Source organism: Peromyscus eremicus, chromosome 8a (genome assembly GCF_949786415.1).
Source record: "Peromyscus eremicus chromosome 8a, PerEre_H2_v1, whole genome shotgun sequence".
Taxonomy (NCBI): Eukaryota; Metazoa; Chordata; class Mammalia; order Rodentia; family Cricetidae; genus Peromyscus; species Peromyscus eremicus.
This window is the reverse complement of record NC_081423.1, coordinates 16,750,174-16,773,935: the sequence shown is the minus strand read 5'-3', so window position 1 is coordinate 16,773,935 and position 23,762 is coordinate 16,750,174. Positions and strand designations below refer to the sequence as shown.

At 41.1% G+C, this 23,762-nt stretch overlaps 1 protein-coding gene across 1 annotated transcript; it reads right to left on the bottom strand.

Moving 5' to 3' along the window:
* Positions 1 to 1,018: 1,018 nt before the first annotated feature.
* On the bottom strand, positions 1,019 to 14,222 carry C8AH5orf47 (chromosome 8a C5orf47 homolog). The gene is made up of 5 exons (XM_059270253.1): positions 13,856 to 14,222; positions 5,510 to 5,595; positions 4,045 to 4,143; positions 2,548 to 2,592; positions 1,019 to 1,558 (listed from the first exon to the last, which is right to left on the bottom strand). Exons 1-4 carry the CDS (start codon positions 14,160 to 14,162, stop codon positions 2,572 to 2,574), a joined length of 513 nt encoding a protein of 170 aa, XP_059126236.1. The 5' UTR covers positions 14,163 to 14,222; the 3' UTR covers positions 1,019 to 1,558; positions 2,548 to 2,571.
* Positions 14,223 to 23,762: the final 9,540 nt, after the last annotated feature.

Sequence of the window (23,762 nt, the reverse complement as noted above, 5' to 3'; positions counted from 1 at the left end):
AAAATTCTGTTATTTTTTTCCCCCCATGACTGAAGACATGCTTTAAATCATTTGGGTGGCCCAGGATAAATGGTTGGCTAATTACTTATTTGGGGGAATGTTTCTTCTCTATTCTTCAACTGCCAGAGTTTTCACTGAAACCATTAGATCTCCTCTTTCCACTCCCCACACTGTACACTTGGGCATGGAACATCTCTGGAGAACACAAAACAGATGTTGCAAATAGAATCACAGGTCATATTACAATACTTAGCTCAGTAAGTGTATACATCAGGGATGCCAAGACTATCTACCACAAAGCATTGCTCATCTATTTGTGGTGGTGCTGGGCAAGCCTGCTGTACCACCAGTCACACAGAAGGATAGCACAGGGCTGCAGATATGCTCAGTGGCAGAGTGCTGCATTTGATTCCCAGAAGCACACAAAGGTCTGTAATATTTGATAATAAATGTCACTGCTTTATCTAGTCAACATACTCTATTTTCATCACTAATGTGTATTACTTTTACTGATAAGAAAGTTTTTAGTTTAAAGTAGTATGCCCATTACACAGGCAGCAGGCTCATAAATCCTACATTTATGGAAATCCTTACTGCAGCAGCAGGCCATGTTCAGTGATGACTCAAGCCACTTAGCTCTGTGTGAGTGCACTCCATGATGCTCATAAGATGGCAGAATCATCCGTGGCGCATTTCTCAGAATGCAGTGCCACAAGAACAGACTACTGGGCTAAAATAAAACTTCTTTGATTTAAGCAAAGAAAAAGAAGAACCAGGAATAGATACCAGAAGAAAGACTTATGAAGACGAGATGGAGAGAAAGGAGGAAATGTGAAAATCTTATCTCCACAGCTCAGCAGATATGTCCCCAAGCTGGAAACTTGCAGTCTCAGGCTTTAATGAAGAGGTCATAACCCTGATAGAATCTGAAACACTGAACAAGTCATGATATCACACCTGGTATTCAATGGTATTTCAGAAGAAATTTCACATTGTATTTGTATTCTGTTCAACAAAATAGATTTAATATATTTCACCAGAATTTATTAAACAATAAATACAACATTCAGAACATTCATTTCCATGAAAGTCTTTAGAGCTGCACTGTTCTAGAACGCAGGACACTATCTAGCATGACACCACCCGTACAGTGACATGAATAAACACTGACAGAGCTGACAAAACAGGCTGTGTTTCCATGAAGAGCTGACAGGTCACATAAACATAAGCATAAGGTTGAACTACACCGAAAAGCTTTGTCCACACTCTCCATAAAATGTCATGCAGTCAAATTTATAAACATGCTCCATTTGGTAATATATTTAAGTTGTGTGAACTAACATTTGAAACTTCATTGAGGGACGAAGCAACGTGAAACTTTACTTAGCACTGTCCAAAGAAGTTGGATGAGCCTGTATGCAGGGAAACTGTGACTCTCACATGCATGCAAAGCCTAGGCCATTTGCCCAGATGGAAGCAGGAGGATTTACTAGTCACTTGAAGAACACACAACCACATTCCAAGGTTGTTGGAATCTCATGAAGTGATTAAGTTGTAGCTAGGAAAGAAATAAAACTTCGAATTATTGTACCGACCTGACATTCATGAGAATTTTGCATATTTTCATTTTGTAATAGCTTTGTAAGAGAAAGGAGGAAACCCATCCTCTCACGGACGCTGTCTCAGCCCATGTTCTGGTCTAAAATGCACTTTCCTTACACTGCTCTGGCCTCATCTTCTCATTTACAAAGTCTGAGGCTTTCAATTAAGACTCAGAAAACTGGATGAAGTCTCCTCCTATATGTGAATTGAAGCCATGTGGTTGGAAACCAGGGGCAACTAAAAAGCAAGGGGAGACTATATGCTCATGTAGACTGTAGACTGTGTAAGTACCTATGGAATAGCTGAAACTATCAGAGGCCATGGGGAGGATAGAAACAGTCGCTAAGGCTATAAAAGACAGTGAGTTGTTCGGAAGTGAATGTGTGAAGAGATGATAGTATGAGTAATTACTCCTAGGATAGCAACTTAAAAATGAATGAAAATGCAGTCAGAGGGACAGAATGAGAATCATGACATGACTGTAGCAAACTAAGAGAGGAGTGGTGAGGTCATATTACATATGACAACACATTCCAAGAGATAGAAAACAAAGCAGAGCAGAGACATATAAAAGAAGAAAAATCACACACTCACATGTCTGTGTATATATATATATATATATATATATATATATATATATATATATGTGTGTGTGTGTGTGTGTGTGTGTGTGTGTGTGTGTGTGTGTGTGTGTGTATACACATATACATACACACATATTTCATGGAGATGAGATCGTGGAGAGAGTAGTTTCAAGGGCATAACAGAGATGGGGCCTAAGTGAAAATTTAAATGTCAAACAATATTTAACAAGGTGTGCTATGTGCCAAACACTGGGTTACGGAAGGAAGCAGGTTAGAAGTGACAATAGGCTATACCAAAGGTAGAGAAAGCAGGGTACAAAGGGAGGGAAAGGTCTCATCAGTCATCTCAGTGGATTCTCACCAGAGAAGAAAGGAAGATTCACATTCATCTTGTATTAACTCGAATCTAGAAACAACATAAGAGAAGTTCAAGTTGGCCTGTAACACTTACTTTTGTCAACAAATATGTATTAAGAGATAAAAATTACATTACACTTTTGCAACATATTAGCTTTATAAAGTTATGTACTATAGTTCAAAACTTAAGGTAAAATAACAAATGTGAAAGATACCTTTTGTCTATATTATTTTGGAAAGCCTGGCATATTAAGTTGGCATATAATTTTTACCAGATGATTTTGGATTCATAGAAAGCTGAGGTTCAAAAGACCCTGCCAAGTCCAAGGGTCCACAGTGAGTAGAACACTGCCCAGCTTCTCTGCATATTGCTGTTCAAACACCTTTTTCTTTGAGACACTTTGACTATGTTCCTCCTTCCTACTGCCTCCCAACACAACCCCATTCTTATTGGACACCAAGAGTGAACTGGAGTGCTGTGAGTCTGGACATGGTTTGCATGCTGCCACTGCGAGCAATGTGCTATTAGTGCAGCATTCTACAACTATATTACTTACAAAATTAAGACATTCTTCACAAATTAAAGACTGTAAATTTAATGACTCAAAAGTTGTCATTAAGTACTGAGACCTCACAGAAGCACTCACTGTGACAGGATATATTCTATATGTGAAGAAATGAAAACAACCATTTCAATTTAGCAATTCATTATTAGTTATGCTAATTTTGTTCCAGTTAATATTTTGAAAGCCAAGAACTTCCTTTTTGTAACTTTCAAAATCACATTTATTTACTGTGTGTGTGTGTGTGTGTGTGTGTGTATGTGTGTGTGTGTGTGTGTGTATGTGTGTGTGTGTGTGTGTGTGCTTGCACACATGTTGGGGAGGTCAGAAGACTACTTGTGTTGCTTTTTGCCTTCCACCATGTGGTTCCTGAGGATTGACCTCAGGTCATCAGGTTTGTTGGCAAGCACCTTTACCTGCTGAGCCACATTGCCAGTCTGAAAACCTGCAGCTTTTCACTGTTTTACCACAATATCAGTTACTAAACGCTGCTGCAGACTTAGGCCAAGATTCAATTCGTGAGTTGTTTTCCAGGAATGAGGCTGTGCCAAGGGCAGACTGTTAAATGAGTTACACTGGCATGCAGCATCCATGGGAAGGAAATGACAAGAAGTTAATAGAATGTGTAGTTTTATATTAGTTAACATGTTCTTCACCAACATGGTGTTCTGTAACTTGTGTTTAAAGACTGACATTCAAATATACATTTAATGGACATGTGTGTTCTTTGCTCAGAAAATTCCAGCCAATGCTTGCCTTCTGCACCCTTACATATATACTCAGGTTCTACCCTGTATCCCCTGCCTGAGCATGGCTTTATGCTTTCAGATGTTCCTACACTTTAATATTGGCAGTTAGGAAATCTAATGAGATCCAAGGTAAGCTACAATGCTTACATAACTTCATTTTTTAAATAAATTTAAAATGTGTTGACTTACTTCACTAGATAAATTCTGGCACTTCAGTCTGTGTCTGTAGTTTTCATTTTCTGCAATCATTCTGGAAATGACTTTGCGAACTTTTTTCCACACTAAGACCTTAAAAAGATAAACATAGTCAAGGAACGCGGGGCACAAAAGTGCAATGCCTTTGGATGGAGGTAATCCCGAGTGAGTCTGCTGGGCTGCATGTTAGTCCACATCATCAGTGTGAGGTCATGCACTGCGGAACTAGCCCGCCAATGTCCCCCAGGGGTCACTAACGTGTCTGACCTCTTCTTTTTCAGTTTTCTTGAGTTCCCTTCCTGCAGTGCTTAAATGAGTTCTCCTGGATTTTGCTGCCTTTCAAAAGGAAAAAAAAATGTCTGCAAAGTCTTGCTAACCACTTAGCACATTCAGTTTTCAAAAGGTACTAAAAATACTGAATTTCTATTCCTCTGTTTACACTGGGCAGAGATTTGTTTATAATGTATTTCATTCTAGGTAAGAATTAACTAGTTCTCCTAGGAGACAGCCAAAGTTACTAGAGATTATGAATATACTGGAATAGAAAAAAAACCCTATAAAAATAGCTACATCTAGACTTTTTTTTTCCTATTTAGCAGTTTGACATTTGACAAGCATTTAAATGTCATCTAGAAACATCTTCACATACTGAACAATAGGATGAAGGGCATGTATGTAAATCACTTATCCCAGTGCATGGCACACGATGCTTAGAGGTAAGCACTGGCCATGTTCTTTTCTCCTTACCCAGAAAGAATCGGCTCTGGAATGAAGCAGGTCTTAGTGCAGCGGAAGACTGCTACTTACTTCAGATATCTTTGGTACAAGGGCTAGTCGCCTTGAGCACTGCTTTAGACCGTGCATGGACTACACACCAAACAAGCATGAATTTATGTGTCATGCTCAATTAATAAATTCTTGAAAGTAAAATGGCAATCATAGATAAGCACAGCCACTTATCTGAAATATGCTCAAAATGCCCGAGTTACCACGACAACTGGCGACCAGTGGTGCAAAGGGTTCAGCAATAAAGTTCATCTTTGTCATCCTGCTGGCTAAACAGTCACACAGGTTCTTTGCTTTGGAAAGAGCAAGATGACACCAATGTAGATGGAGTCTTTCCTATGAAGTCTGCGATTTTCTTCCTATACTGCCTTATGTATAGCAGTTAGTAATACTCTATGGAACACAGGGCATGCTTTGAAAAAGATCTCCTGGCAGGTTATATTTTGATTAAAATGCATTTTATACCTTCATATATCAGAACTATTCTTCATAGTTAATAAATACTTCCACGCTCAGTTCAATTTTGCCAAGTTTCTCCTATTTCCTCATTTCAGAAAATTAAGTTTTTCAGGAGATGGAATTACTTTCACTGTCCTGGAAACTTTTGTACACTATACTCACAGAGGAAGGTCTAAAATTTAAACATTGTTAATTTTCCTTTATAGCAACATACCTTTTTCCTTTCCTTCATTATTTTGGAGGCCTCATTCAGTGGTATGGGGAAATCAAACTCTTTAGCTGCATTTTTCTGGTTTAAACCTATTTTTTTTTTTTAAGAAAAGATATCAAAGTTAGTACATATTTTAAAAAGCACTATCTGAAAACAGGGGTCATAATAATGTCTCAGAAGCTCTTTGGGGGATGTTCGTGCTGGTGTTATATTTCTGATAACTAGGTGATATCTCCTTACTGAAAACAGCAATACACACATGCTCCCTGGAGAACTTTCTGATTCCCCTTTGCCTTTAGCACACTTACCCTAACTCTCCCCACTCATTCCTGACATACTACCCTCTATACCTGGCTTTCCTTTAGACATTCAACAGCTGGATTTCCAGGGAACATTCTTGGGTCTTACAAACCATGCTGGGCTGTCACAGAACTTCACAGTTTCCCCGAGAAGTGTATTTTTCTCTCTGGCAATCCAGTTTCTATTTTGTAGATACTAGGTACATAATACATTACATTTGATGAATGAACTAAAATGTGTTCCCAAATGGCATTTACTAATTTGTGAGGCACATGCCACTGATTCTGAGTGGGACACAGACATGGGATGAAGAAACTTAATTAAGTCACATTGTGAGAAACTCTTCCCTTGCCAACTCTTCCAGTCTTCCAGTAACGGAGGAAGTCTGAGTTTGTCCACATGTCATTTAGAGATCTTCAATACTTGCTGCTTTTCTTCTAGCTGGAAACCTATTTACTACAATTGAACAATATTGTTTTGCCACTATTAACTTGTAACTATTTTCTCTCTTAGCAAACACACATGAGTAGTGTTCTAATGAAATTTAGCTAAGAGGAGAAAATTACCTATTGAAATAAATACACTAAGAACACTAGCACACACATGCAGACATGGCATGACAAGTCAAGCTGACAAGCTCTGCTCATGTTTATCTCCCCTCTGAACACCACAGCTTTCAGGGTGGTATGTTTTCATTGTTCCCACTGTTTCCTACTTGTAAGTCTTATCTAGTCTGTACCTACATTCTTAAGAGAGGGGCCATGGAATCTGTCTAAAAATACAGCAAGAAGTATAACACATGTGCACAAGAAAAACTTTTCTTCCATTTCTTCCTGTCCTGACTGGGCACCGGTGTATGCTATACCATGTATTTAGTCCCAGCTCACACTTCTGATCTTCCTCTGGTTCTTGCTGTCCATGCTCTGACCCTAGCATGCTGTACGTGTAGCTCTTCTTTGGTCACTGGCAATCGTCATCCTTCCTCAACAATCTGCTCACACATTTCTCTACCTGTAACTTGTCCATCTCTCAGTCTCATGTGAAAATCTCAAATAACTTTCTCTACCATGACACTTTCCTTGACTCTGTTATCCCCAGATCATTCACCATTTCCAAAGTATTCATCTGTACACCTCCATAATATATTATTCATCTTTAATTAGTTATAACATATGACTATCTCCCAAGCACAGTGAGAGGGAACCAGCCTGATCTATTAGTCTTGCCTGAAATGTTAGCTTTGCCTGTGGCTTGTCCTTGGCTTTCTAAACACCAGCACATCTGAGGATGGCTTACCAGCCTGACTTTCACAAGGATGACATCATCCCACCAATTAAACATCTTTAAGGGTTATAGAAATGAAAATCACTCTACGATTTAATCAAAAACTTGTTTTTCATTCATTCAGTAAACGTTTAGTAATTTTGTTAGTCATTCTTGTTCCTTCAAGCCATCTGCGCTCACTGTGCCAACATTTACTGGGTGCTTATTCCACGCCAAACACCACATTAGGTGCTCCATATGTGCTGCTTCACTCCATCTTCACAGCAACCCCTTGAGGCGGAAACTATGATCCACACTTGAAAGGTGATGAATTTAAGAATCAGACTGGATAATTAAAATGGGCAATATTATATTTCCAGTAATTAATACAGCCATGATTGTCTGACTTCAAAGCCAACACTCTTGATAATTCCACCAGAAATTTCTCCAATTTTGCCTTCTTGATTTCCTGTCTTGTCCCTCTTTCTGTCCCTGAACTTGATTATCAAAGTCCTTACCAGGTCTCTTTCTTATAGCACTCACACCTACTGACTTATATACCAATTATTCACATGGGAGTCCTTGGAGTACAGAACAGTCACCTGATCCATCTTGCCATTAGCATTTGACCTAATGTTTACAACATAGTAGATGCTAAATGTTGTTAAATGGATGAATAATTCATTTTTATTTCCCATAGACATTTTATGATGATGATGATGATGATGATGACGACGACGATGATTATTTAATCAAATATAACCAAGACTAAGTAAACCTAAGTACTTTATACTCTTTGGCTTAGCTCAGGTGCACGTCTATCTCAGGGTACCCACCCCTTAAATGCATTCCTGGTTTTATAAGCTCAGCAAGGAGGTCATGGAAGTTAATAGCTTTGCTATTCACACAGTGGCCCAGTGCAGATATGTCAGCCACAGCCTCAACTCTTCCTTCTCCCTTCCAATCAGTTATCAGTTCTGCCCCTTTACCTCTACAGCTTTAATTCTAGCCTTTCAATTTCTACTGAACTACTACCACTGCCTTGAAGAAGTCTTCCAGCCTCTTATCAGCTACAAAGCCAAATTAAATCCATTCTGTATCTGAAAATACTAACTAACTAAATAAATAAATAACAAGGCAGATCAGAACATGAAGTGCAGGGAAGGTATTTAAGTATGTAATCTAAAGGCCCAAATCCCACACAATGTACCAAGCAAGCAGTTGGATGAGACAGACTCAGGTGAAAGGAAAAAGTAGGATTCTGGAGGAAAGTCATCCTGGCATGGTTTCTGGAAGAAGGGAAGGGAGAGGTCATAAACTGAGTTACAAGCAAACATCAGTAACCTGTAAGACAGTAGAGACACTGGGAACACCATTCTCTGGTCACAATACAATAAAACTAGAAAATACTAACAAAACCAAAAGAATAGGAAGGTTCCAGGATTTAAAACCTTTAAAATATGTTAAGCAGTATCAGTGTGACATGAACAATTAGAATGAAAGTATAGAACGTTTTAAAAATCAACAGTAGAAATATTACATATTGAGATGTGTGGGTGGTACTAAAAGTGCTTAAAACCATACTAAATACTTCCTGATTTTAAAAAGTAAATGAAATGCCTGATTTTCAATCTACATATTCAACACAATCCTGATAAAAATTCCAACTTTATTCTTCATAGAAGTAGAAAACAGCAATATTAAAACTCGTTTGAAAGCATAAAGTATCCAGGAGAGGCAAAGCAATCCGAACAAAAAAAGAATGCTGATACTATCAACATACATGTAAGTCACATGACTGAGTCACAGTGACAAAAACAGCATGGTCCTGAAGACACGTAAAATGATGGAACAGAACAGGAAGTCCAGCTGGAAACCAACACAGCTAGTCCCTGATTTCTGACAAAGCTGAAGACAGCCCTGGGGAAAGCCAGCCTCACCTAGAAATGGTGCTGGGGAAATGGATACCCACATGTAGAAGACAGAAACTAGTCCCCACTTCTTACCCTACACAAAAAACCAACTCCAAATGGGGGGAAAAAACCTTAATATAAAATCTGGAACTGGAAAAAGTAGAGAAGATACTTCAAGATATAGGCGTAGGTATAGTAAGTAGAATAGACACAGAACTGAAAACCTGACCAATAAGAAAGCAACCCAACCAAAAACAATGAAAAAATGAAAGGAGGACATAGAAATGAAACATACAATTCAGAAAGGAGGACATAGAAATCATCAATAAACATATGAAAAACCTCTTAACCTCACCAGCCATTGGAGAAATTCCAATTAAAATCACATTGATACTACATATTACCCTAGTCTGAATGTCAATCATTAAGAAAGCAACAGGGTTGGCAGGGTGGTTCAGAGCGTAAAGACCCCTTGCCACCAAGCCTGACAAACTGGGTTGGATCCCTGATGCCCACATGGAAGGAAAGAAGCGACTCCTGCAAGTTGTTTCCTAATGCACACATATGACATGGCTGACACACACATGTAATAAAAAGATGGAAGGATGAATGAATAAATTTTAAAACAATTTAAGAGGAAAACAACAATAAATTCTGGCACAGATGTAGACAAAGGGAATCCTGATCCTTATAAACATCTGGTGGAAATGTAAATCAGTCCAAATTCTATAGAAATCAGTATGGAGGTTCCTCAAAAAATAAAAAAATAAAAAAAAACAGATCGATAATATAGCCCAGCTAATGAGTATTTATCCAAAAAACCCAGGTCAACATATCATGGAGACACTTGAACATCAATGTTTATACAAAAGTATTCATAACAACTATGTTATGGAAAGAACCTTTATGTCCAACAACAGATTTTTTTTATCCATAAAGAAGAATGAAGTTACACTGTTTTCAGGGAAATAGATTCAACTGGACATAATCATATTAAGAAATTAGGCTAGTCTCAGAAAGATAAGTATGGCATTCTCTTTCTCACTTGTCATTCTTAGATTTTATATAGTCACACAAAATTGTGTGTATATAGATTAAATGAAAATAAGTAAAACTGTCTAAGGGAATAAAAGAAGGGTTGAAAGAAGGGAACTGGGTAAGGGCTTAGGGGTATGTTCAACATATAAGAAAAAAATTTAAATGTATTTTGAAATTATTAAAAAATAAAAATACCCAATTTTTAGTATAAGAAGAAGAAAGCAAAAGAAATAAAGGTTAAGAAGTTGGTACTAATCAGGAAGAAACAAGAAAAAATGCTTAAGTAATAAATCAAAATCTTGTTTTAAAAATAAACAAGATACTAATGTCATCAGTACAAAGGGAGAAAGTGCATGCCTACATACATAAAACAGAAACAAATTATTGAGGGAGGAATGACCATTAAGGCTGGGTAAACTTTAAAACACATTAGTTTGCAGGCCTCAGCGGAAACACATGTGGAAACCTAGATGAAGTGTGTAATTGCTTAAGAAAATATATGTTACCAAACATTGATGTCTCAGAGTCAGAAACTACAAATAAACCAGTTTCCATGGCACAGAGGAAATTAAGAAATTATCCCACACAACCTGAGGCTCAGATGGTTTTGCAGAATTTTATCAAGACTATATAGTTCCAATGTTCCATAAACTATTCTAGAACATAAAGAAGGAAGGAAAGATTCCCAATTATTTGTATGAAGTAAATATAACTCCAATATCTAAATCAAGTGAAGTACAAAGAAAAAAATACAGGTCACTATATTTGATGAACGTCAATAAAAAAATTCTAGGCAACTTATTATTAGAGCCTGCCAGTATATTAAAAAATAATACAACACAAGCAAGTGAAATTTATTCCAACACTGTAAGATTGGTTCAATATTTGGAAACCTATTTATATATATCACATTACATATTACTAATTCTAAGGAAAAACATTATCTCCATAGATCACAGTAAGCCTTTGACAAAATTTAAAGCCTATTTATAATAAATAAAAATTACTGAAGATAATAAAAGTAGATATAATTTTTCATACTCTAAATATATAGTCTTAGTCCTAAAACCAGTACTTTATTTAATGTAGAAACACTAGAGACATTTCTCCTAAGAATAAGAACAAGCTAAGGTGTCCATTATCTTTACAACTATTCACCCTGCACTAGCTAGATGTATTAGCCAGTATAATTAAACAAAAAATATGGTAGACCTAAAAATGAATAAAAGAGAAATAAGATTATCTTTACTTACAAATGACATATACCAGTTGGGCATGGTGGTGCACATCTTTAATCTCAGCACTTGGGAGGCAGAGGCAGGTAGATCTCTGTGAGTTCAAGGCCAGCGTGGTATACATAGAGAGTTCCAGGCCAGCTAGAGATACATAATGAGACTCTGTCTCCAAAAATAAATTCACAAATAATATATACTGGAAAATATATATTTTCATGAGAGTCATGAGAATCAGTGATGGAACTAACTATAATAAAAAAGTGGCCAGTGAATTAGTAGGATCTAAAATTAACATGCAAAACTGAATAGGTCTAAGGAAAAGAAGTCAGTCAGAAAAGCTCACATATAAAGATTCCCTTTAGATATGTCCAAAGTAAGTAAATCTATGGAGACAATGTAGATTAGTACTTGCTTAGGCTAAGATTAGTAGGTAGTAGAAGCAATGGTGATGGGATATGATGCCTGCTAAGAGGTACATAGTTTCTCTGTGATGTACCAAGTATGCTAAAATGGATGCTAATGACGGATCCACAACTCTGTAAGAACCATTGACTTGGGTAGCATAAATGGGTGAATTGTTAATAAAAATCTCAATAAAGTTGCTTTTAAAAGTGTAGGTGAGTTGGGCATGGTGACAGATGCTTTTAATCCCATTGCTCAGGAGGCAGAGGCAGGCAGATCTCTAAGTTCGAGGCTAGCCTGGTCTACAAAGCGAGTTCCAGGATAGCCAGGGCTACACAGAGAAACCCTGTCTTGAAAACCAAAAACCAAACCAACTAACCAAACAAAAAACCCACCTACCTCCCAAAAAAGTAAAAACCAACCAACCAACCAAAAAAACCCAAGTATAGGTGTAAGGCCATGCCCTCAAAGGAGATAAGTTTTTTTTGTTTTTTTTTTTTTGTTTTTTGTTTTTGTTTTTCAAGACAGGGCTTCTCTGTGTAGCTTTGCGCCTTTCCTGGAACTCGCTTTGTAGACCAGGCTGGCCTCGAACTCACAGAGATCCGCCTGCCTCTACCTCCCTAGTGCTGGGATTAAAGGCATCTGCCACCACCGCCTGGCGGAGATGAGCTTTTTGAGATGACTGCAATGTTCTGTACCTTGGCTGTGAAATGTGAAGTATGTAATTCTGCAAACCTCTTCAGAACACACATAAACTAATCCTTGCTAAAGATTTTAAATGATAGGCTTTGCATACATTTCTAATGCATTATGTAGTAAGGAATCCCACTTACAATAGGAAAGATTAAATACCAGGGAATAAATTTATCTAGATTTATGCAAAATCTATAATGAATAATTTTGTTTTGAGACAGGGTTTCTCTGTGTAACCCTGGCTGTCCTGGAACTCTCTATGTAGACCAGGCTGGCTTCAAACTCAGAGATCCACCTGTCTCAGCCTCCTTAATGCTGGGATTAAAAGTGTGGGCACCATGTGAATACATTTTTAAAAATTATTTAAAACATTCCTGAAAGTAGATTGAGCAAATAGAACTACATCTTTTATGTTTTAATAGGATGATTCAACATCTTCCAAGATGTCTGTTCTACATACGTGTGTGTGTGTGTGTGTGTGTGTGTATACAATCAAGTAATTAGCAATTTATTTTTTTTTATTTTATGTGTATGAGTGTTTTGCTTGTGCACCACTTAGGTGTCTGATGCCTGAAGAGGCCAGATGAGGGCGTCAGATCCCTCGGAACGGGAGTTAGTTTTAAGTTGCCATATGGGTGCTAGGGACCAAACCTGGGTCATCTGGAAGAGTAGCCAGTGCTCCTAACCCACTGAGCCATCTCTCCAGCTCATGTAATCAGTGAGAATAACCAACAAGCATGTCAAACTCCCATCTCTCTGAGGGACTGAAGCAGCTACATCCAAGAACTTCTCTTAGGTCTCTGGGTTATCTTAAATGTCCTGCAGCCCTTTTTTAGGCCACCCATTAGGTAAGTTAGAGGGATTTTCCTAGTTTATGGTTCCAACACAGATTGACAGGAGGGCTGAGCCTTGTTGCCTATTGACTGGAATGCTGTGCAAGGACTGACAGGAAGTCTGACAGGAAAGCTGACACGAAGGCTAACAGGAAGGCTGACATAAGGGATAACAGGAAGTCTGACAGGAAGTCTGACACGAAGGCTGACACGAAGGCTAACAGGAAGGCTGACATAAGGGATAACAGGAAGTCTGACAGGAAGGCTGACACGAAGGCTGACACGAAGGCTAACAGGAAGGCTGACATAAGGGATAACAGGAAGTCTGACAGGAAGTCTGACAGGAAGGCTAACAGGAAGGCTGACATAAGGGATGACAGGAAGACTGGAAGGAAGGCTGACACGAAGGCTAACAGGAAGGCTGACAGGAAGTCTGACAGGAAGGCTAACACGAAGGCTAACAGGAAGGCTGACAGGAAGTCTGACACGAAGGCTAACAGGAAGTCTGACAGGAAAGCTGACATGAAGGCTGACAGGAAGGCTGACATGAGGGATGACACACAGACGGAAAGGAAGGCTGGCGCGAGCCTGACTGACTGAAGGCCGCGTTCACAAGATGGCGGCAGCAGCCGCCCACTCGGCACCAGCCCTCTGACAGGAGGAGCCCTCCACCTGCTCGCGCCGCTTGCTCCAGGCCCCTCGGTGCTCTTGACGCCCTCGACCTCCGCAGCTCGAAGGAGGTGGAGTCCGGGGTGACGGCGGCGACCCGGGCGCGGGAGCCGGTGGGCCGCTCTCCTCCCGGGGGCCCGCTCTCCACGGCGGCTCGCTCCACGGCCAAGCAGGCCCCGAGCCCCGGGCCTTGAAGGCGGAGACCCCGGGGGCCCCTCAAGGGCCACACGCCGGGCCGGTGCGAGGCGAAGCGCGTCACGTAGATCAAGGGAGGCCTATCGGGCCGGTGGTGGCCGCCTGCGGGGACCATCGCAGCCTCCTGGCGGGAGACCTAGCGACCTCAGCTCCACCGGGGCGGGACTGGGGGGCGCGCGCGGCGGGGGGGGGGGGGCAGGACGAGGAGAGACCACGTGCCGCACGCGGGCTGGGGAGGGGAGAGGCGCTGGGGGCCGGGCCAATGGGAGGGGTGGGCGGGGCTCCAGCCGAGACATGGGGGCGGGGCCGGGTACCTGGAGTCCTGTCCACTGCAGGAGCCTGGGTAACGGGGTGGGAAGTTGAGGAGTGGACTGGAAGTCCGGGCTTGAGGTGAGGGAGGAGTGAAGGAGATGAGAGACGCTACACAGCTAGGGAGGACCTCTCTGCCAGAAGTTAGGAGGCAAGGAAAGCCACCATGAAGGGGGAAACAGGAAGGTTGAATTTGAGGCCATATCATTTGGGGCTGGGGTGTAAAAAATATCAAATATGGTCTTTTCTATCAAATACTATAAAACGTGTTTAGGACAAGGAATTAAAAAAAAATTTTTTTATCTCCCCCACCTTGGAAGACTTTTATGCAATGTTTTTACCCTCTCCACCCAGGAAAACTTTTACACAAAGGCCCATGGCTCTATTCTAGGAATTTAGTGGCCTGAAGCAGTGACCTTTTTTTTCAGTGAACCAGTGACCCCTTTCACTTTCCTCCTCCATTTCCTGTAAGTCTTTCTTTTTTGTTTGTTTGTTTGTTTTTCCAAGACAGGTTTTCTCTGTCTAGCCTTGACTGTCCTGGAACTCATTCAGTAGGCCAGGCTGGCCTTGAACTCACAGAGATCCACCTGCCTCTGTCTATGGAGAGCTGGGGTTAAAGGCATGCACCACCACTGCCCAGTTTATAAACCAATTCTTTTCAGACTAGCCAGTTGAATGAGCTTGTGAGGTCAGACCCCAGGCAAAGAAGAAAAGACACAGGCACCACCTAAGTTAGAATAAAAACCAACCGCACCCCCAAAGTGTGTTTGCACTTCCTAGTGCACCTCTTGATCGTGAGTAAAATTTGCCTTGTACAGACACTTCTTTCTTGCTACTGTTAATCCCACCAGTCTAGAATGAGGCCACTACCACAATCTTAAGCCAAATTTGAAGCAAGCTTTAACTAAATACTGGCCAGGAAGATGGACTCTGGCCAGGACCCCTCCTGGGTTCCCAGGAAATGGTCACAAGTCATGTTTTGCAGGGGCTTGAAAAGGCAAACCCACAGAACCACCATATTTTCCATTAGGTCCAGTTGGGGGCGCATATATCCTGAAGTGTTTCTGCCCATGCTACCTCCTGCCCACATGTGATCAAGCATATCTAGTGTAGCTAGGTCAAACAAACAGGAACTTATTCTCCTCTCTGTTAGTCCCGCCTATACTTCCTGCCTGGCCACTGGCCAATCAGTGTTTTATTTATTGACCAATCAGAGCAACGGATTTGACATACAGACCATCCCACAGCACTTCCCCTTCTCTTTTTTAAAAGAGGAAGGTTTTAACTTTTACACATCTCCAAAGCCAGCTTGGTATATTTGGGAATTTGGGCGTAGCTTCTCTTACTACTTCCTGCTGGAGGGGGCCACTGTATTTTATGGGGCCACAAAGAAAATTTTAGGATTATGGAGTAGTCTGTGAGAGTGTATCATCTGAGCCAGTTGCCTTGAAATGGTTCTGGATGTTGGATCATCTGGGCCATGGTGTCATCGGAGACCTTTCAGGGGGTCTTGGCTGGTCAAACCTGATGTATCTTAATCTGGAACAAATCCATAGTCTCTGGCTTTCTGTGGAAACAAAAGCAGAGCCTCTTTTCCAAAGCAACATATCCTTACATCCAAATTTTGAAGTTAAGGTACCTTTAAAATATCCATATTGGTTTAACTCAACAGCTTTTACAATCAAATGTTTTTCTTCAGTTATGAATATCAAAGAGAACATAATCCAGATTCTCTGTGTGGTAGCCATCTTTATGTGGCTTATTTTTTATATTAGCTTGAGCCTATTGCTTTAAACTGCAGCCTTCTAAGCCTGAAACAGCGCTGGTGCTATGGCTGCTGGCTCCGCCTACTTCAGCTTCCCAACATGGCGGTGATACGTTTTCACTAGCTCTGGGAGCCATCAACTCTCAGAAATAGTGGGTCTATGCTTCTATCAAAGCAGCGTGTAGCCCAGAAACCTCCTTTTTTTTTTTTTTTTTTCCTGCACTAGCAAAGGCTAAATCCACCACACAGCTTAATGTGCCACTTGCAGAGGTCCAGCTTAATGTGCCATTTGGAGAGGCCTCATTCCTGCCATACTGCAGGTCGAGTGCACATGCCAGGAACTTGCCATAGTAGCTCAAACATGCAGGCTGCCGCTAACTTGAGAGAGACAACTAGGAACTGTTTTTAGCTCAGTTTTAGAATCTTTTTTCTCAGGTTTTAGGTGGAAACTCTTGCCAACACGTTGGGCACCATTTGTAGCTAGAGTTTTCCTGCCTTGCCCACAGTCAGGACAAATCTCTGACACCCGCCAGTCCCACAGCCGCTGAGACCCAACCAAGTAAACACAGAGACTTAGATTGCTTACAAACTGTATGGCCGTGGCAGCCTTCTTGCTAACTGTTCTTATATCTTAAATTAATCCATTTCTATAAATCTATACCTTGCCACGTGGCCCGTGACTTACCAGCATCTTCACATGCTGCTAGTCATGGCGTGGCTGGCAGTGTCTCCCTCACTCAGCTTCCTGTTCTCTCAATTCTCCTCTCTGTTAGTCCCGCCTATACTTCCTGCCTGGCCCCTGGCCAATCAGTGTTTTATTTATTGATCAATCAGAGCAACAGATTTGACATACAGACCATCCCACAGCATGGAAGTAACTTCCCATCCATATCTCTGTAAGGAAGCACAACAAGTTTATTGCTTCATTAAGTTAGAATTGACTGGAATCTTTTTTTTTTCTCCTGTCTGTACAGGTACCTAGAGTGAACAGACATTTCTTTACATCTCCTAGTAAAAGTTATACAGTGTCTCCTTTTCCTTGGATGTAAGTATAAATCACAACAGGGCATACTGAGTACCACATGAGAAGAGGTAGTTCCCTTAGACTGGAGTGTCATTTTCCATTCACTCAGCATATAGCTGTGAGGTACACGCTGTAATTTATTTACGTTTAAGTTTTACTGACAGCTTTCCTTTTGCTGTTTTCTGTCGAGGGAACTAGGATTACAAAATATGAATGGGAACCCCCAAAGTAATAAAAATACACTTAACAAATGCGCCTGTTCTATTGAATTCTAAATATATGCGGAGCAGCATACAAGGCATCAGCAGAAAGCTGGGTGGGTTTTCAGACACTCAGAGCACCCTTGTATTAGTATCTGTTCAGACTCATCAATGGGGCAGTGAGGAAGTACTTCATATCTTCTCCTGATTTCAGGCATCACCGGGTAGGGTTGGCCTTTGTGCTTGACTTTGGTCACTCAGATTGTATGTGTGAGATCATCATTGCATCACTTAGTACGTCATCCTTCACCCATCCCACTAGTGACGGACATTTGTTTCTGGTTTAGGACTAGTATTAACCATGTCTAGGAAAATACATCTTTTGTGAAACGTACATTCTAGGGTACATAGTCTGGTGTGGAAATGCTTAGGATGTTCACATGCTCAGCTTTAGTAGCTGCTAATGAATAGGTATCCGGAAATGATTTTACCAACCAGCACTCCATCCTGCATATTAGAAGAATCACAGCTGCTTCATAAGGTTCCTACAACGTGGTATTGTCAATCTCCTGGCCATTTGTATGGGTTTACCCAGAGAAACAGACTTAATAGGGTGTGTGTGTGTGTGTGTGTGTGTGTGTGTGTGTGTGTGTGTGTAAGAGAATGAGGCAGGGCTAGAAACAGAGACTGACAGATAGGGGACGCAGTAGCAAAGTAAAGATCCAGAAAGGGCTGATGCTCAAGTTCCCATCTAAAGGCCGTCTGCTGGGAGAATTCCTCTCCCCTTTTCCTGAGGTCAACTGATTGAATAAAGCCTGCCCTTATAACAGAGAATAATATGCTTTACCTAATCTATAGGTTTAAATATTTATCTCATAAAAAACTTGACATACTCTCATAGAAATATATAGGAATGTTTATTCAAAAGCCTGCACATTGAGGCCTATTTAAGATAGCCCATAATATTAAATGTTATAATGTGGTTTTGCACTGTTGTAATTTGCATTCCCCCTACCAACAATGAAGTTGAGCTCATCAAGCATTTGGATAATTAATATTCCTTGCATTTAAATCTGTCTGATATATGTGTCTCTGATAGCTCTTGTTCTTATTAAGAATTTATTATGGAATTGTTAATATATTTAATGTATCATCCATGGCTTACTTTTTAAATCTTTTAATGGAAATTTGATAAATAAAAGTTTTAATTTTAATGTAGTCCAAACTATTGGTCTTTTTTCTAGAGAATCATACATTTTGTACTTGATTTCATAAATACTGACTTATTCTAAGAAATTCTGTTGTCTTCTATAAGCTTTATTTTTATCTTCACATTTAAATCATCAGTATATCTGGGACTAACAGTATAGACAGATCAAAATTAATTTTCCATATGAATATTCTATTCACTATGACGTGAATCATAAGTGATAATGAACATCCTCCTCTCATCTCGAAGGAAAGCCTCAGTCTTTCACTAGTAAGTAATGTTTACTTCAGTTTTTTTTTAAAAATTAGTTTCTGTTTTTGTCTTATCCGATTGTGGTGGTTTGAATGAGAATGACCCCCCCATAGGCTCATATGTTTGAATGCTTGGTCCCCAGCTGGTGGAACTGTTTAGAAAGGATTAGAAGGTGTAACTGTTCTGAGTGCGCTGAGGTCAGGCTGTTCTGCGGATGTTTTGCTGTTTGGTATATCTCGTGGTTTGGCAGCTGTGGCTTCCTGGGGCATGCTGACCATTCCTTGACCCTGGGTGCTTGATAAACAATTTTGTTTGTTCCTCCTGAAAGGGTATACAAGATGGGGAAGAAAGAATAAAGCGAGTCCTGATGATTGCAACTTGACTGGTGTGTGCTGTGTTCATCCCGACTTCCCTCGCCAGGTTTTGGGCCCAATTGCCGTGCAGGCATGGCAGTGTAACTTTGCTGGAAGAGGTGTGTCACTGGGGGTGGGCTTTGAGATTTCAAAAGCCCATCCTATTCCAGCTGCCCCACCCCCACTGGCCTGGTGCCTGTGGATCAGATGTAAGCTCTCAGCTACTTCTCCAGTGCCATGTTGGCCTGCCTGCTGCCATGCTACCCACCATGATGGTCACGTGCTCACCCTCTGAAACTGTAAGCCAGCCCCCAATTAAATGCTTCCTTTTATAAGTTGCCTTAGTCATGGTGTTTTTGTCACAGCAATAGAACATTAAGACACAGGTCCTTGATCAGATTAAGAATGTCACCATCTGGTTTTAGATCAGTGCTGCTCTTAGCCTTTATTGTAGAAGCCTCGTTTCTCAGTGAATGGTGATGACTTCAGAGACTCAGAACTGATGCCTTATGACTGAAATTTTAACATGAACATTACATGGTCTTGATCTCTCTCTCTCTCTGTGTTTCTATCAGCCACTTTTGGGGTACATGTTATATGATGTATCTACATGATAAATGTCAAGAAACTCTGTTTGAATCTTCATGTAAGTAAAGACTTAAATTAACAACTTAATGTCTCAAAAAGTAAAAATGAGTCGGAGAATATAGCACAGTGGTAAAGTGTTGTTGAATCCCTGAGGTAGAACAAGGTAGAACACAACAATGATTAGATACTGATTTATTGATGTAGTTAGTGACTCACTTGAAGCTCTGCTGGTCTGCCTGTTGTCAAGCATGACTTCATTGCTCCCTGGACCAGGACGACCTGGGGAAGTCGCTGAAACAATGGGTCATCGCCCTTAACAGCCTGCTGGCTGCCACACATGCTTCTGTAAAGTCTTGCTTGCTAGCCCGCCCCTCCTTGTGGTCTTAGTGTGTGAAATGTGAGTGGAAACTGGACCCTGGAGTGAGGCCTTTCAGGAGCCGCCCTGGCTTTGGTACAGTGGTGACATCTGCTCTGTTTCACTGTCACTGCTGTCAGAGTGCTTATCCAGAAAGATTCCTGCAGCATCCCCATGGCCACCGAAATGAAGGTGGGGGTTGAAGTATCTCTTTGAAAAAACAAATTCTGTTTAATGATTTGATTTGTAACCCTGATTAAACAACCAGTTATTGTTTCACAGTGGTATGTTCTAGGTCTTGATGGAAATGATCTAAAAATTGTATGGAACTTCTAAGGCTTTCGACCATCGTAATCTTTACCTTAAAGTGCCGTGTGCCATGGGAATAGCTAGAGTGTCTTGGCAGCTGCTGGCAGTCCACAGGGTTCTACCCGAGCCCGGTCTAACTCTTTTGCTGTCCACGGTCCTGATTCGTTACAGCGGCCGCAGTCGGGGTCGAAGCCGTCCCGAGTGCTCTCAGACACAGCTTTCTGACAACGCCTGGTTTACCTTACAGCAGTGACAACCAAACCACAGGGTGGTCCATCAGCGATGTCATCAGAGGCAATCAGACATCGGACGGCATTATCGGAATCAAAATGGAGTCACTCATGTCAGCCCTACCGACAAAGTAAGATAAGTAAGGCTAAGCGGCCGTGAAGAAAGGGATCTTCCGCGTGACTGTCTGATGCTACAAGCAGAAGAAGCCCTTCCAGCCTTCCAGAGCGTGGGGCCTCAACAAAGAGCCTCAATTTAGGGACAAACACAAAAGGGACTATTGCCACCTTTACAATATTTTTTAATAGTCCTTTTTTTTTTGTATTTATGGAGCCATTTTTAAAAAGGGACCCCATAGAATTTTATTTATTTGATTATTTTTTTACTTTGGTGCCATCATGTAATTTTTATAGTGCTTCTCCTTTTAAACACAGACATTTGTCTTCATCTATGTCTTTTCCTCATATACTTCAGCCACTGTCTTAAGCCTCAGATACCCCCTTGTCATGCTCCTGCCAGGAAACCCACAGATTGGCCAATAGTGTGTCCCCCTCAAAACTGCAGAGTGGGCAACAGCAAGGGGGGACCATCTCAAGGACTTCGAGGCTACATTTGCTAACAGTACCAACCCGTGTCTTGGGCTCCAGATGTCTGATGTGGAATTGAATTTCACACCCATCTCCCTCGCAGTCTTACCTTGGCTCAGATTCCTACATAGTTCTGTACAGGAGTCGTGCTGTTCACTTACAGCTGGGCTTATACAATATGGCTGGCCACAGCAGCTAGCTCGTGGTCAACCGTATCAAATGGGAAAGCTGTGAACCATGAAACACTGAACGTTATCCGCCTCTATTTGCAACAGACTCATATTCAACTTCTGCTCACAAAAAATGACCAGGAAGTTTTTATTAGTCTTTTTTTCTAAGTTAATATTAAATTATAGAAAAAGAGAAAGACCCTGAACTTTAGTAACACAGTTGGAAAAATCTGTAGCAGAGGGAGCGGGAGAGAAGAAATTTAATTTAGTTGATTTTCTGTGGTGGTTGGCAGTTTGCTAGTCTCACGGTGATGGAAGCTGCACATATTTTTCAAAGGGACTGAGGAACTGCTGTAAAGATGTGCAACGTTCAGTCATGAGTGTGACCAAAGTTGACAATACTCCAGGAAGAATGGCGTGTTTGTCTCCCAGGGACGCTTCATGTTGAAGACAGATGTTGCTGCTTCCTTTTGAGAAGCCCTGGCTCCCCTGATGAAGCTCGAGAGAACCACAGTAGGTTTGACCCAACTCAAAACTTCATGAAGCCTTCTCGCCAGGGGTGCACACACCGGAATTCTCAGGAAGAAACAGAATTTCTTAATACTGCTTTCCCAAATGGAGCAGTATGTTGTATAAGACATATGAATTCTGATGGTTGCTACTTATATACTTTAGGTTTTCCAGAGGGCTAAGGAATCGTTCATCCAGACTAAACCCTGGAAATTCTAAGTGAGCTTGCCCCAGCAGCTGTGGAAATGGTGTTGACTGCAGAGGGTGTCACTCAGGAGAGAAGAATTTGAGACCCAATACCAGGTTCTGACATTGTGTCTGTCTGTTCAGTCCTTGTGGGATTTTGATGCATGGAATGGAATTGGGTAGAACTTCCTGGACTATTCACAGTCCCTCCAAAACCAACATTTTCTTAGGTTAGTTTTAAGAAAAATGTGAGGAGGACCTGATTGGGAAAGTTGTGAACATCTCTAAGCCAGGAAAATCTGTGAGCACCTTGCTTGTTAAGCAGCATCTGAAACACCACATGGTGCTGTCTCCAGGAGACGGAGGCTTTAACCATCGTGACTGCCAGAGTGTTGTGTGCAGTGGTTGCAATTTTAGTTTTCAGCTGTCTTGCTAAGAAGCAGCTGCAACAACAGGGTTGATTAGAAGAGAAAAAAAGAAAGAAAAAAGCACAAAAAAGGGAAGACAAAAAGATTTTATTATTGTCATGAAGGAGTTAGCTGTCTGGCATGGAAGCTCTCCTGTTTGGTATTCTATGCCACTGTCGCTCTGAAGTTAACGTGCTTGTAGAAATGCTTTTCCTACAGGAAAATTTACAGTGCTTGTAAAAACAATTCCATTTGGTTTATGCACAGTAGATTTCTGCAAGTGTTACCCCAAAGTCTCTACTGACAGGGCCTTCATCCTCTTTAAATGCTGGCCGCGGCTGACCACCTGCAACTACTCTGTTAACTTGCCACCAGAATTTTACATCGTTACCTCTGCTTTCTAGATCACAGTCTCTACAAATATTACTCGGAACAAAATTTTACTTCATGCAGGTGTCTTCCCCAATGACAAGGTTTTTCTTTGTCAAATTGAGTCTTTAAAAAAAAGTCTGCCTAAAAAACTCCCCAGCCCCCGAGTAGGGGCTTGAGTAGGCCTGTCGTGGCCTGCTCTACCACTTCCCTTTAGGCTGGGACAAAGGACGTACTGTCACCAACAGATAGCAGAAAATTTGCTACTGTGGCATCTTCCAAATCAGGGACTCATCTCCTCCACTAGCTAGGCTAGGGAGGACCCCAACACCATGGGAATACCGCAGAAGACAGGAAGATCACCCCAACAGCAATGGTTAAACACGAGCCCAGGTGCTCCTCCTCCAACACACTGAAAAGCATTTATGGAAGATGGGCTCGTGCTGAATGACAGAGAGAAGCACGCAGCTGAGGCGGGTGCCGTGGAGCACAGTGCAGGGAGGTACATTCATCCCAGCAAAGTTGAAACATCAACTGACCATAGGATAGTTTTTGTCCTCCTCTATTTTTTCCAATTTTTACTTTTTGTAATTTCATTATTTGTTTTCTTTGATCTTTTATCCCACATGAATAGGGTTCTGCAGCTGGTGTTTTTTCTTCTATGCCTAAGCTCTATCCTGTATTAGATCTCATATTTGCCTTCTTGTTCCTACATGGCTCCCTGCACTTACTTTTCCTAAGTTCCTCCTCTCATCATTCGTTCCCCTCAGAGCCTCTTCCCCTTCCCCTCCAGTTAGTCTCCTTTCTCTCCCTAAGTGTTTTTACTTCAGCTTTCGTGGACTGGCATGAGTTTAGGTAATTATATAAAACCTAGGAATCACAAATGAGAGGTA